At 38.6% G+C, this 15,077-nt stretch overlaps 2 protein-coding genes and 2 long non-coding RNA genes across 4 annotated transcripts; 1 reads left to right on the plus strand and 3 right to left on the minus strand.

The window, feature by feature from the left end:
* Positions 1-1,258: 1,258 nt before the first annotated feature.
* Positions 1,259-2,709, minus strand: LOC133530559 (uncharacterized). Its single transcript, XR_009801336.1, has 2 exons — positions 2,485-2,709; positions 1,259-2,413 (listed from the first exon to the last, which is right to left on the minus strand). It is a non-coding gene; the product is annotated as an uncharacterized LOC133530559 (long non-coding RNA).
* A 301-nt stretch (positions 2,710-3,010) lies between these two features.
* Positions 3,011-4,376, plus strand: LOC133530560 (uncharacterized). The gene is made up of 2 exons (XR_009801337.1): positions 3,011-3,150; positions 3,222-4,376. It is a non-coding gene; the product is annotated as an uncharacterized LOC133530560 (long non-coding RNA).
* A 5,404-nt stretch (positions 4,377-9,780) lies between these two features.
* LOC133530522 (acetylcholine receptor subunit beta-type lev-1-like) lies at positions 9,781-13,007 on the minus strand. The gene has a single exon (XM_061868451.1). The coding sequence runs from the start codon at positions 11,009-11,011 to the stop codon at positions 9,815-9,817; it is 1,197 nt and encodes a 398-aa protein (XP_061724435.1). The 5' UTR covers positions 11,012-13,007; the 3' UTR covers positions 9,781-9,814.
* Positions 9,781-15,070, minus strand: LOC133530520 (neuronal acetylcholine receptor subunit beta-2-like). Its single transcript, XM_061868449.1, has one exon. The coding sequence runs from the start codon at positions 14,277-14,279 to the stop codon at positions 13,056-13,058; it is 1,224 nt and encodes a 407-aa protein (XP_061724433.1). The 5' UTR covers positions 14,280-15,070; the 3' UTR covers positions 9,781-13,055.
* Positions 15,071-15,077: the final 7 nt, after the last annotated feature.

Genomic DNA, 15,077 nt, shown 5'->3' on the forward strand with positions numbered 1-15,077 from the left:
AAAAGTAGCGCTATCTTGTGTCGGAGGCCAGGGGGCTTACCGCGAAAACCGAAATTCGCAAATTGCGGGGATCTTTCTCTTTTACTCTTTACTAAGACGTAATAAGAGTGACAGAGAAAAATGCCCGCAATTAACGAACTTCGATTTTCCCGGTAGGAGCCCAAGTGTCATTTTGGGTCACTAAGCCACCGGAGTAAGTAAGTAAGTAAGTATAAACAGCTGAGCGCTTGATACGCCTTGTACAATACAATACAATTTGCTTCGACCAGCAAAGAAGCAAAGCAACCATCCCCAGCTGCCGGCAAGGAAGGCGTAATTTCGAGTAGTTTCTCAGCGGTCGCTCGGTCTAGACTCAATCTCGCTAACTATCCGAACTGATTACATGCTCATAGACGCTGTAACGAGTTCACCCTTGTTAGTACGAGAACCGACTGCGTAAGGCTCATTCTTTCTTATCATGTACCAATTAATGTTTGTTTGGATGACATGAGTATTTCCTCAGCGGCCGCTCGGTCTGGACTCAGTGTCGCTAAGCCGCCCGAACTGATTACATGCTCATAGACGCTGTAACGAGTTCACCCTTGTTAGTACGAGAACCAACTGCGTAAGGCTGCATTCTTTAAGGGCCTACGTTAGCTGACGCGGACGCCCGCCGCGTGCGCACGCACGCGGGTGCTATTTGTAGGTGGAATCCGCCGCACGCGTCCGCTTCAGTTAGCGTTGCTCATACTATTTTTCGTTAACCCGCTCGTCCGCTCCGTGCACCCGCGCCAGCTAGCGGAGACCCTATCTTATCAAGTATTAATGGATGTTCGTTTTATAGGATATGGGAAACCAAAGGTTAAGATAAACAGCAAATTTTGTTTATGTAACAAAAAACTATTGTGAGATAAAAAAAGTAATTAAGCTATATGTTATTGATATCTACAAAAACCGACTTAGAGCATGTCGTTACCCGTCCCTCACAATTGATAGTGGGGTTTTTAGGTGCACTCAATGTATGGGAACCAATATTTTTCTCATTAAAGCATGAGACTTGGCACACTTGTTACTAAGGTGGACCAGAGTCGAAAACGCCCGGGAGGCAGCGGGAGACACCCCTCTAGGGGGGAGGGGGAGGGGGTGAAGTTTTCCTACGCCGCGCGCACTGTTGGGCGTTATAACTACTAAACTATAGCTACTAGGGCAAGTGTGGTATCATTTTCGGATAAATAAAAGATGGTCAATCATTTTCTAAAACAAAAAAAACACCTTTACATAGAAAAAAATTGAAATACGGCCCAAAATCTAAAATCTTTTGAGTAAAAAAAATCTTTCAAGGTCAATAAATTTTTAATGATTACCGATATCGGATTAAAAAAAATATATTTAAAAAGGCGCATTAATACAGATTCCAAAAATATAAGTAACATTGCAAATATTTAAGAAAAAAATTGTTTAAAAAAATATAGAACACCGCGCGGCAGAGTCGTAAAAAATTCTTAGCCAATTATGAACATCAAAAACGAGTTTTATAGGTTGCTAGTGTCCTGTAAGCTGTAACTAATAAGGATGGAGTTTTCATTAGATATAGTATATCATCATATCAGCTCATATATGTCCCCACCGAGGGGCTCGAGCCTACCCTGCATTAGGGTGATCGGGCCTTAGTCGATCACGCGAGCCCAGTGCGGGTTGGTCGACTTCACACACAAGCTTCGAGTTTCCTCGCAGCCGTGTACAGGTTTCCTCACGATGTTTTCCTTCACCGTAAGAGCGTCGAATAAACGTACATATGAAATCGAGATTCGAAAACACATTGGTATGCGGCCAGGATTCGAACCACGACCTCCCGCACAGGAGGTAGCGGTCTTAAGCATTACGCCACCGACGCTCTCTATATATAGTATATAGCTCAATTTTAATAATTATTTGATAGAAGACATTTTTTATCGTGTGTATAAGCATATTTAAACTTATGGCTCAGCTGGGCACGATTTCAAGTGACCCAAAATCTATAAAGAAATTAAACAAACAGTATAGAATTTTACTTAAAAATGTTTATTATTTACATTGTCCCCCACAATCGCAAAGCTCCGTGCACTTAAGTTGCCGCTGAAAGCACCGGCACCTCGAGCCGCCGCACCTCTTTTTGCATCTTCACCGGATCATTTCCAGGCATGCATCTGCAGCTACGGGCAAGTCTGTCCATGTAGGTTGCCAGCTTTCACTGACTTTTCTCCATCCCCAGTTAGATGGACAGGGAAGATTTTGATTCGGTGACATCTGACCCCATACATGGACTGCTTGGAACACTGCCCGCAGGAAATGCTGGTATAGAGCAGCTTTCGTCGGAGGTATATTCTCCAATTGGCGGTCTTTTTTCGAGAATAGGTGCTTTCGGGCTTCGTTTACGGTTGTAAATGAACTGGCTCTAAAACAAAACAAAAAAATTAGTTACTAGACTATTTTATTGTATTGCTAGTTTTAAAAAGTGCTTATTACCTGTCATATAAAATGACGACAAACTTTTCGATTACTGTAAACGCCTCGCTAGTACTCCCCTCATATGCTGCCAGAAACCCTTCTGTGGCATTGGGAAATGCGTTCCATGCATCTATTGCACTTTTTTTTCCTTTCCCGTTAAAATAGGACACAGTATCACAACCTGTGAAGGCATGGAACAGGGGGAGGACTTTCGCTTTTTGTGGCCCTGTAAAAGAAAATAATATGTTTTATATAGCCCGCCTAGCGTTATAGTCTCAGTGCATTCTATTCTATTCTAGCTAGTGGCTAGGGCGTAACGTAGATAAATACAATTTATAATTATTTTTTACCTAGAGTTTTTGCTATTTCGTGACAAGGAAGGTACTGGTGGTGTTTACCAGTACCTACGTGTACCCACAGCTCTTCTAGCTCAGGTACTAGGCGGGCTATATAAAACATATTATTTTCTTTTACAGGGCCACAAAAAGCGAAAGTCCTCCCCCTGTTCCATGCCTTCACAGGTTGTGATACTGTGTCCTATTTTAACGGGAAAGGAAAAAAAAGTGCAATAGATGCATGGAACGCATTTCCCAATGCCACAGAAGGGTTTCTGGCAGCATATGAGGGGAGTACTAGCGAGGCGTTTACAGTAATCGAAAAGTTTGTCGTCATTTTATATGACAGGTAATAAGCACTTTTTAAAACTAGCAATACAATAAAATAGTCTAGTAACTAATTTTTTTGTTTTGTTTTAGAGCCAGTTCATTTACAACCGTAAACGAAGCCCGAAAGCACCTATTCTCGAAAAAAGACCGCCAATTGGAGAATATACCTCCGACGAAAGCTGCTCTATACCAGCATTTCCTGCGGGCAGTGTTCCAAGCAGTCCATGTATGGGGTCAGATGTCACCGAATCGAAATCTTCCCTGTCCATCTAACTGGGGATGGAGAAAAGTCAGTGAAAGCTGGCAACCTACATGGACAGACTTGCCCGTAGCTGCAGATGCATGCCTGGAAATGATCCGGTGAAGATGCAAAAAGAGGTGCGGCGGCTCGAGGTGCCGGTGCTTTCAGCGGCAACTTAAGTGCACGGAGCTTTGCGATTGTGGGGGACAATGTAAATAATAAACATTTTTAAGTAAAATTCTATACTGTTTGTTTAATTTCTTTATAGATTTTGGGTCACTTGAAATCGTGCCCAGCTGAGCCATAAGTTTAAATATGCTTATACACACGATAAAAAATGTCTTCTATCAAATAATTATTAAAATTGAGCTATATACTATATATAGAGAGCGTCGGTGGCGTAATGCTTAAGACCGCTACCTCCTGTGCGGGAGGTCGTGGTTCGAATCCTGGCCGCATACCAATGTGTTTTCGAATCTCGATTTCATATGTACGTTTATTCGACGCTCTTACGGTGAAGGAAAACATCGTGAGGAAACCTGCACACGGCTGCGAGGAAACTCGAAGCTTGTGTGTGAAGTCGACCAACCCGCACTGGGCTCGCGTGATCGACTAAGGCCCGATCACCCTAATGCAGGGTAGGCTCGAGCCCCTCGGTGGGGACATATATGAGCTGATATGATGATATACTATATCTAATGAAAACTCCATCCTTATTAGTTACAGCTTACAGGACACTAGCAACCTATAAAACTCGTTTTTGATGTTCATAATTGGCTAAGAATTTTTTACGACTCTGCCGCGCGGTGTTCTATATTTTTTTAAACAATTTTTTTCTTAAATATTTGCAATGTTACTTATATTTTTGGAATCTGTATTAATGCGCCTTTTTAAATATATTTTTTTTAATCCGATATCGGTAATCATTAAAAATTTATTGACCTTGAAAGATTTTTTTTACTCAAAAGATTTTAGATTTTGGGCCGTATTTCAATTTTTTTCTATGTAAAGGTGTTTTTTTTGTTTTAGAAAATGATTGACCATCTTTTATTTATCCGAAAATGATACCACACTTGCCCTAGTAGCTATAGTTTAGTAGTTATAACGACCAACAGTGCGCGCGGCGTAGGAAAACTTCACCCCCTCCCCCTCCCCCCTAGAGGGGTGTCTCCCGCTGCCTCCCGGGCGTTTTCGACTCTGATCCACCTTAGTAACAAGTGTGCCAAGTCTCATGCTTTAATGAAAAAAATATTGGTATTGTCCTATAACGACCCCACTATGACTTTAAACGGGTGCTATTAGTAAGCCTGTTTCGCTATGTCCAAGTATTGGATAGCTAATTAATAAATAAATTAACTGCCAGATAAAACTTCCTGCAAAATTTAGCAAAGGCTTTTTACTTTAAATGTATGTATATGTTTTTTATTCGTTCGTTACTTTATTTTCTCAAAATAGGCAAACCAAATCCAAGCAACTCACGTTCTTAATGCGCCTCGCTTGTGATAAAACTCATAACTCGTCAGTAAAGACTTGGAAATTGGAATAAAACGAAGAAATTACGTTATTCTGATTGCAATAGCCAACGTGATTTCCATTCGGTCAATGACCAAACCGCCCACCGCTCCGCTCATGCATGGACGTGGTCTATGCTCCCCAAATTCGCGAGTAATTGACTATTAACAAGCAATGAACTGAAATTAGTTGCAGCGTTGTTTGCACTAGATTTAAACTTATTTAGAAAATGTATGATACGGAACGTAATAGGTACGTGTATGGAGTGTGGATTTAAAAGGAGTGAAATCTTTTATGGTAGAATTGTTGCAAAAGTGTCCAGCTGTCAGGTATAAATAATAGTTCCAAATCTTTCCAGAGTAGCGCTAGAGTAGCTAAGTACCGAGGCGATATTGACGGAGTGAAGTGCGCTGTCTGTGATTTGAGTTTTTTGTCAAGTATTCTAGGTATTGTAGCGCCACCTATTTCAGGTTCTTGATGACACTTTTTGGTACATAGAGATTTAATTGGGTCTCTATTATTTCCCATAAAGTTTTAAGTCATAATGTATTGTTTGTCCGCATTTTCGTTAGCCATAATTTGGTTATTCTCAGAAACGCGTAACTTTTCAGGAATGCCATAAAACAAACCTAACATAACCTAACCTATCTATAGGAACCTAAGGAAATTCCTGAAAAGTTAACGGTTTCAGAGTTATGAATAATGATAATATGACTATCATTACATTATGACTTTCGACAATTATACGAAAGAAAGGGATCCGGATTTAGTTCCTTACCTCCACCATCCATAGGTACGTGGTACTTGTATAATGACACTTATGACAGCAATGTGGCCTGGCTGCGTTTCCACCAGAGATGGGCAGCAAGGGATATGTTTCTTATGATACAATAGAATCACTTCATTTGCTATCATCTCTCAGCTTTCAGTTCATTTCAGCTAGGGCTTGTAGAGTTATGGCCCGATTCGAAGAATGATTAAGACACGTTTAAGATTAATTTTTAACAAGCAGTAACGTCTGCGAACGATGCTAATTTAAAAGTGGAAAAATTACTGTCTTTTATGAGATTTGAACTCACGGCCTCTGGATCGATATCGCCATCTGAGCAACCAAGACCTCCAAACGAGACCAAAAGGCCTTGGACCAAAAGGCCACCATGATCATGATGATGTACACCCAGCCGCAAAATTACAAGGCCACTTTATGAATGAATTTGTAGTACCTACTCGTAAGTAGCAACAAGCAGCAGGGTCAACAGTGAATAACAATTTCCTGGGCAGCTAATAATCGTAAAAATGACAAGCACCCGCAGCATTAAAATTAGCGTTGTTTTTGTCGCCGGCCGCTGACAAATGATGGGAGCGGGTTGCTCGCGTTACTTCCCTTCCTTTTCGGTGATATGCTGCGATTTTTCTTTTTTTCTCTGTCTTTTTAGGGTTCCGTAGCCAAATGGCAAAAAACGGAACCCTTATGGATTCGTCATGTCTGTCTGTCTGGCCGTCCGTATGTCACAGTCACTTTTTTCCGAAACTATACTGTTGAAACTTGGTAAGTAGATGTATTCTGTGAACCGCATTAACACACAAAAATAGAAAAAAAAAACAATACATTTTGGGGGTTCCCCATAGGTACTTAGAACTGAAACTCAAAATCTTTTTTTCCAAGAAACCCATACGAGTGGGGTATCTATGGATATGTCTTCAAAATGATATTGAGGTTTCTGATATAATTTTTTTCTAACCTGAATAGTTTGCGCGAGAGACACTTCCAAAGTCCCCCCCCCCCTGTAACTTCTAAAATAAGAGAAGGATAAAACAAAAAAAAATATATGATGTACATTACCACGCAAACTTCCACCGAAAATTGGTTTGAACGAGATCTAGTAAGTAGTTTTTTTTTAATACGTCATGTACGGTAATTGTATGGAACCCTTCATGGGCGAGTCCGACTCGCACTTGGCCGCTTTTTTCGATAGGTACTAGTAGGTACTTATGGCTCTGAACTTGTAGAGTAGCAATTAGTGAGTTTTAGTTTACACCAGACGACATCTGCTCGTAAAGTTCGTAAACCAAATATCTAGTTAGTAGTAGGGCAAATTCTCCTTTTAGCACGAGCTGGGAGGATTGAGATTGTGATCGTTACTCACTTCGCTCATCGCCTTCAGGCGAAGGGTAGGAAAATATATTTGCACAATTTAATGTATTTTAAACTCAACTATGCCCGCTCGTTCGAAGTTTTTGATTTTTTTTTTAATATACCTAAGGGTTACGAGAAAAAAAAATATTCCAAACAAATTTAAAAAAAAATATGTAAAAATCAAACGATGTGGTTGACGTATTTGTGTCTAGATATTTATGAAAATGTTAATATCTAGAGAGGAAAACGGGGTCTACGATTGTAGACCCCGTAATCAGGCAGTAATTTTAAAAAGGTCGTAAACTCAGAAGTCAGCAGAGGGAGGCTGACCATAGGTTTCAAGATTTTTTTTATTTTCGAATGCAATGTAAGTCCTTAAATCAAGCACATTTAAATATTTACATTATTATGACTTTATTTGATTGAAATACATCAAATAGCCAGTAGTCGTCCTGTGGCTGACCACTGGACACTGAGATCACGGAACTCAGAACCCAATAGTCAGCAGTTACAATGGGATGGCTGGACACTGGGTACTTAAAGGCTGTGTATTGGTAGACAGGCGGCTGATTACTGGCAAAAAGCCTATTTAATTATATTTAATGAAATATTTCCAAAAGCTAAATTAAATTACGTTTTATTCTTTATAAAAATTAAACTTTATTAAATTATTGAAGAGTAAAAACATTAATAATTTTTATTTGTCAATTATTGGGCAAATGAGACGATCTTGAACATAGAAATTTCGTAAAAAGGCTGACTACTGGTGCCTTTACCCTATTTTTAAATTAACTTAGACAAAAACTAACAATCCTCGTCGAATCGCACTTGTACCTAAAGGACAAGCGCCCGCCGCCAAAACAGCATTACTCATCTCCCCCGTCACCTGACAGCCACACCAAATGAAACTCCGGCCGCAAACACCTTCCTTCCTGGTCGCTATTCTTTTTTATGTAGGTAAACATATTATATATCATAGCAGACACTAGCCCTTGCCCACCCATTGTTGTTACATGTGAGATTTACTTGTATTCAATGTTTTAAATTTTCAATGTGTAGCTGTTTGATAATGATAACATTTGTTCTTCAATACTCTTTTACAGTACATATGGGGCTACTTTATAGCACTAGTGCGAGAAGTAGCATATAACGTTACTGTGTCGAACATTTAAAGGGCCATATGTACTGTAAAACGTTGTACGATACATGTGCGAATAGGTAATTCGCAACTCGTGTCGATTTAAAACACTCCCTTCGGTCGTGTTTTAATTTATCGCCACTCGTTTCGAATTTCCTATTTTTCGCACTTGTATCGTAATGTACTATTTCATCACACTTGCTCGAAAAAGATCTTATTTCCTGCAGGTGTACTGAACGACAAGGGCCTATATTGTTCCCCCGGGAGTTATGGATTGTGAAAAAAAAAATTACTGATTCATACGAATTAACTAGGTATAAATCAGTTTTACTTTTAAAATATTAACGTTTATAATTTAGTATTTTTGTACATGCTTAAATTATTAATTTGATTAATTTAATAGCCGTTTGAAATATTTTTACAAAATTTTCAATTGTGACTGAACGTCCGATAGGTGTGTGCCTTCGATGTCAACCTGTCAAAGAATGACAAATTGGCAATGTTTGAAATGTCATCGTATTTAAGAACTATTTCGCTTAAAATTTAGTTTTTTTCTTCGCAAGTCTGATGAAAACCATTGTGTGTAACTCCGGGGTAAGAATATTGTTACTCGAGTCTTAAATTCAGTCCAACCTGCGGCTGTCGTGAATATATACACTCTCGTACAATATTTCACATACCCCCCCTCGTTGCACGATGAACTATTTTATTATTTTATACTCTATGCGTAAGTAGGTCACACTGAAAAACTTTTACTAATTTTTGTTTGTTCATTTGTTTAATTCATAAGTTTATTTCATCATGATATGACCACCAAAAACAAAGATTGTTTATTTCATATTTCAACATCGTCTTATAACTTATTTTCACTACACCATATAAAACGGACAGACAGACGGACATGACGAATCTATAAGGGTTCCGTTTTTTGCCATTTGGCTACGGAACCCTAAAAAGATAATCCGTCGTGGTGGGGGCTTCGCACGGTTTACACAAACTTATACACCTAAACCTTCCTATATCGTTGGTATTTATTTATTTAAGCTTTATTGCACGATATAAAATTGTACAAATGGCGGACTTAATGCCTTAAGGCATTCTCTACCAGTCGACCATTGGGTCAAACAGAAACCTATTCTGGTATTCCTATTGGCTAGTGATTATTATGCCTTTCCAGGATCTAAAATTGATGTTATCTGGTTTGGTACCTAGGTCAAAAAAAATTAAGATGATACTATGAGTACGAGTTTGATCTACAATCTAAATTAAGTATAATGTAACTTCCGTACTTCGCAGAGTATGTCCAGCAAAACGTTGAAAAGACGCTAAATAATTGCATTAAATTACAGAGACTAACCTACTGAAATTTGATTGAAGGTTAATGTAGGTAATAAAGATATATAAAATCTGTATAATGTTGTTATACATAAACTCGTATATTAATCATTTATCTTTATCTGTAATGCTGACTTTTATACTGGTAAGAAAGGGATAATACATCGATTAACTACTTAGAGCTTGTAAAATTGTATAATTAAAGGGGTACTCTTCTCGATGTAGTAGGTAGGTACATGTCGATGTCGTGGCAACTTGCTTTAGATCGTCTGTAAATAAACAATACTTGTGTGCAAATAATTTTAATCGTGATTTTTCAGTTAGTATTGTGCTGGTGGTTGTTTAGGCATGTAAGATCTAAACAAAATTATATAAACAATAATATCTACAACCAAATAAGCACTGTTCAAAATATTAGCCATATTGGTCCATATCTCTTTATTCTTTACATTAGTATCTTTAGAATCAGGATCCACTCTCCATCTTGGAAAAATCAAGTACTGACCAAAGCTAAAAAACACTTTGTTTGATACTAAAGATACCCATTCAAATGGTACAGTTTTTCTTTTTACAATTTTGCTCAAAACAAATGTGAAAAGCACTGAAGTTATTGTCAAGATTATGGAATCACGGACGAAGAATAATATAACGGGGGTATCGCCACTATGCTTTGGCAAAAAGTCGTCAATAAAAAATAAGAATACAAAATGACTTATGAGACTAAAACATAAAAATCCCAAGCGGATATAATAGTTTACATTCATCAAAATAGATGTAGTAGTCAATATACAAAGAATGGAACAAGGGCCAACCAATACAGCTACTAAACCGGACGCTTGTCTTTCCATTATTAAAGTAAATGACAGCTGTACGTCAGAATCGGGGTCCTCCTTCAAATCCTTCAGCATAATATTCCAACCATTGCCATATTCTACAAGGCCAAGCGTTAAACCTCTTCCTTTAAAGCGAAATCTGGAAGAGGAAAGTCTATCACCATCGCCAAACTGGAGGGTACAATTCTGAACATCAAACGGCCAATCTCTTAATTTAGCATTACAGAATGATTCGTATATTATTTCCGGAACACACATAACTTCTCCATTATTGTGGACGAGGCATTCTTCTATATCCATATTAAAGTAGTCCGGATCGACGCTGTTAAGTAGTTTCAATGATGGCGTCCAAATATCAGCTGGGAGCACGACCATCTTGCTGACTCCTCCATACTCTTCAGGCGACCAAGTGAGGCGTTCGTCTCTCCAAATCATACGAGTCCACAATTTAGCTGTGAATCTATCTGCATATTCGTCAAAAGCGAATGTCTTCAATTGGAAATGCACTTTGACGGGAACACAAGACTGGTTTCGCGGTGGTTGCCTGTCACCATAACTTGCCATTTTATCCATATGCAGTTTTTTATCCCATGCATCTTCTTTTGTAACCAACATTACGCAATCTTGCGAATACGAGGGATAAAGTATGCCGAGAAATATTAGTAGGACTATTTGCGAGAACATGGCTCGATCATATCTGTTTTAACACTGAATTGGCTGACTGAAACTTAGTACGACAACGCCCCCTGACGTTATCGTGTGTCATTTGACACCACACCATTTGCAAATGGTTCAGGGTTGATAATTACATTCAGTAAACTAGATAGGTGGTCCGGTCTGACCATTGTAAATATTATTGCTGTGGACGTATGTTTGATGGCGATGACACAATAGAGCAAACGTAACTTTTTATATAGCTTAATGAAAAAGAGTTAATATAGATATTTCCCTCGTACCTCAAGGTGTGGATGTCTTTGAGCGTGAATTATGAAAATAAGTGATTAATATCTTTTAAGATATAGTTTAATCAATAATTAAAATGTTGATAATAGGTAATTTTAGTTTTACACCTATACTAACATGATAGAGAGTCAATTCGCCAATTTAAAAATAATAAAACACATTATTAGTCAGACGATTGCACGATCAAAGTTGGAGGGGTTAGATAGTGAGGCCGAGATAGAGAGTGTGGGTCCTAGCCTTACTGCTAAGGACATTGATAAATTATAAAATCAATGTCTGGAGGTAAATCTCCGGGATACGACGGTCTCTCTATTGAGCACCTCCAACATGCAGGTCCCCACATATCGAGAGTGTTGGCAATGTTTTAAACCTTGTGTATCAGGCATTCTTATCTGCCAGATAATTTAATGCGGACGATCGTCGTACATATTGTCAAAAACAGGACCGGAGACCTGGCAGATAGGAGTAACTACAAATCCATTTCGTTAGCAACAGTCATGGCAAAAATACTTGATAGTGTGCTTAACTCCCAGTTAAATAGCCATGTGAAACTGCATGATAACCAACTAGGTTTCCGACCACAGTTATCTACTGAGTCTGCGATCCTATGTCTTAAGCACACTGTCAGGTATTATGCCAAAAGTAAAACCCCGGTGGTAGCCTGTTTCCTTGACCTGGTTTCCTATGATATACTGTGGAAGAAGCTGGAGAATACCAGTGTACCGCAGGAAACCATTCGAATATTTAAGTATTGCTATGGAAACCAGGTCAACTGCGTTAGTTGGGCAGACGTGTTATCTGATGAGTACAGGTTGGAGTGTGGGGTGAGACAGGGGGGCTTCACTTCACCCACTCTCTTCAATCTGTATGTTATAATGGACTAATCGAGGCGCTCAGTAAAACCCATGTCGGCTGTCATGTGGATGGAGTTTGTGTCAACAACATAAGCTATGCGGACGACATGGTGCTGCTGAGCGCGTCGGTGTGTGGGCTGCGTAAACTGTTGCGAATTTGCGAAACGTATGTCTCAAATCATGGTCTTAAATATAACGCAACCAAGAGTCAGTTCATGGTGTTTGAGTGCGGTCGCAAGAAGACAATGGATGTTCCTGCTATTTGCCTCAATGGTGCCCCCATAGATAGAGTGGACCATTTTAAGTACCTAGGCCATGTTCTCGCGACCGACCTCAAGGACGACCTGGATACGGAGAGGGAACGAAGGGCTCTGTCGGTCCGGGCGAATATGATCGCCCGCAGATTTGCAAGGTGCTCAAAACAGGTTAAAGTCACACTGTTGAGGGCATTTTGCACTACCCTCTACACTTGCAATTTGTGGGCGCAGTATACGCAACGGGCAACGGGGCCCTTAGGGTCCAGTACAATAATGCGTTCCGGGTGCTGATGGGGCTGCCCCGTTTCTGTAGAGCATCGGGCCCATCGGGGATGTTCGTGACGGCGCACGTGGACTGTTTTTATAATACTACCATGCGTGCACGCGCAGCATCCCTGGTGCGCCGGGTGCGTGGCAGTCCCAACAGCATCCTACGAATGATAGCGGATAGGGTTGACTGTCCCTACTTGTCCCACTGTGAGGGATTGCATTCCCCCATCAGTGTTGTTTTATTTTAAATAAATTTTTGCTGTACTTACTAACCCCTTAGTTTGTAAGTTCTACTAATGAAAATATGTGTCCATGTGTTACATGAAATAAAAATATTAATTCATTCATTCATTCGTTCATAAACACTTTCATTTAGGAATTTAATCAATTTGTGGTAGGTATGTAATCCTCATGAGGCAAGTAAATAGAATACATAACTATATAAGTAATTACACTGACGATAAAGACAATGCTATTGATAATATTAGAGAAATCAAACCATTCGGTTTCTTGACTTATTGAGTCCAAGACACTTTTGTTGTCAATAATAGCGCTCCACCTTGGGAAAACCAAATACTCACCATATCCATTTAGAATAAGATAATTAATTGAAGTAACTAAAACAGGTGGAGAAGATTTACGTGAGCATAAATACTTCAAAGTCAATGTTAATACTATGTTCATCAACGTCATTGTCATAGAACCAGTAATAAAAAGTAAAATTTTAGGAGCATCGACACTATGCTTCGGTATGCTTTTGTTAACTTCAGTTAAAAACAAATAATGGCTGAATAAACTGGTACACAACATTCCTAACCTTACGTTGGCGTTAACATTCAAAAAGAATGTTATTATAGTTAGCACGGACATCACAAAAGCTGGAACCACTATAGCAGCTTCCAGACCTTCTGCCACTCTTTCCAAAACAAATTCTATAGAAGCTTGATAATCTCTAGTTAAATTCAGATGTTCCTCAGAATGTATCAGTCTCCAGGCAGTATACGTGTCCTCAAATGATAAGAACTTAAACTTTGTGAACACTATGTTTGCTTCGCTCTGTGACCATGAGTCATCGTCTATCTTTAAATTGCAGTATTTTCTGTCGTATGGCCAATCTTTCATTGCAGAACTGCACATAAGAGAATGTACATTAGATTGTATACATCTAACATGACCAGTATTGTTCACTAAACATTCATAAATAGTTATAAACGATTCGGAATCTTCAATCTCGTAGTTTTTGACCTTTAATTCTGGCGTCCAAATATCATAGAAGTTTAAAATCGTTGTCTTGATACCTTTATAATGGTCCAAATCCCACTTCAATCTAGCATCCTCCCATTCCATGATTGTCCAACTGTAAATAGTAAGTACTTCTTCTTGATCGTCAAATCGTAGCATTTGTATCATGTAAGCCACTTCTACTTCTACTCTTTTTGTGGTGTTACTGTTTGGTGATTCTCTATAATCGTAACAATTAAGTATTTTAGTTTCCAGTCTCTTTTCTACAGGGACTTCTGATGGCCATAAGGACTCTAAAGCACAATCTTGGCCATAACTGAACTTAATAATAATGGCTAAAATACAAATATAAGTGTATGAGGCCATGTTTGGTGGCTAACTGCTAATTCGTTGTAGTAATGGCTTCAGGGAATTTGATATGGTAAACGCCCACTTTGAGATAACGATGTGTTTTTTATTGACCTATTCTGACGATGATGACTATTATCGCGGTGTTATCGACAAATAGCCCAAAGATCATAAATCGGACTCCAATCGTACCCAAGGTCAAAATTCAAAAATTTATTCTGCAAGTAGGCCTCAAGGGCTCTTTTACAAGTCAATACAACATTTATAGTAACATCATATAGTGACATGAAAAATACATAACAACATTTTATAAATACAACAGCCAATACCTGGGTAAATATTACATTATAATAATCTTAAAATAAATAATTACTACAATACAATAGAGATGTATAGTCTCTATGGTTAAAAACACATTAAATCTGGAGATGTAAAAGGTCCCCAATGTCAGAGTACTAGTACTAATAAAATTTGGAGGTGTCAAAATAAAATTTTAATAATAATGTATAATAATGGGTATAATAATAATGGGATGTTTAATAACCGGTGATACTAGATCAATATCAACGCATGGGATATATTTTCTTTAATAATTTAGTTTTAAAATCGGAAATACGTCTATAGGTACTGTTTTCATAAATGTAAGACAATCAGTCTGTTGAAGACATTCACCGGTTACAGGAACACAACCTATTAATAAATACAGCCAAAACAAAAATAATACAATTTAGACCCTATTAAAAAAGACCTACCGATTTAAACATAGAAGAAGCGTCTGAATGCACCCTATTAGAAATAAGTAATCACTATAGACGG

This window comes from Cydia pomonella, chromosome 23 (assembly GCF_033807575.1).
Source record: "Cydia pomonella isolate Wapato2018A chromosome 23, ilCydPomo1, whole genome shotgun sequence".
NCBI classification, from domain to species: Eukaryota; Metazoa; Arthropoda; class Insecta; order Lepidoptera; family Tortricidae; genus Cydia; species Cydia pomonella.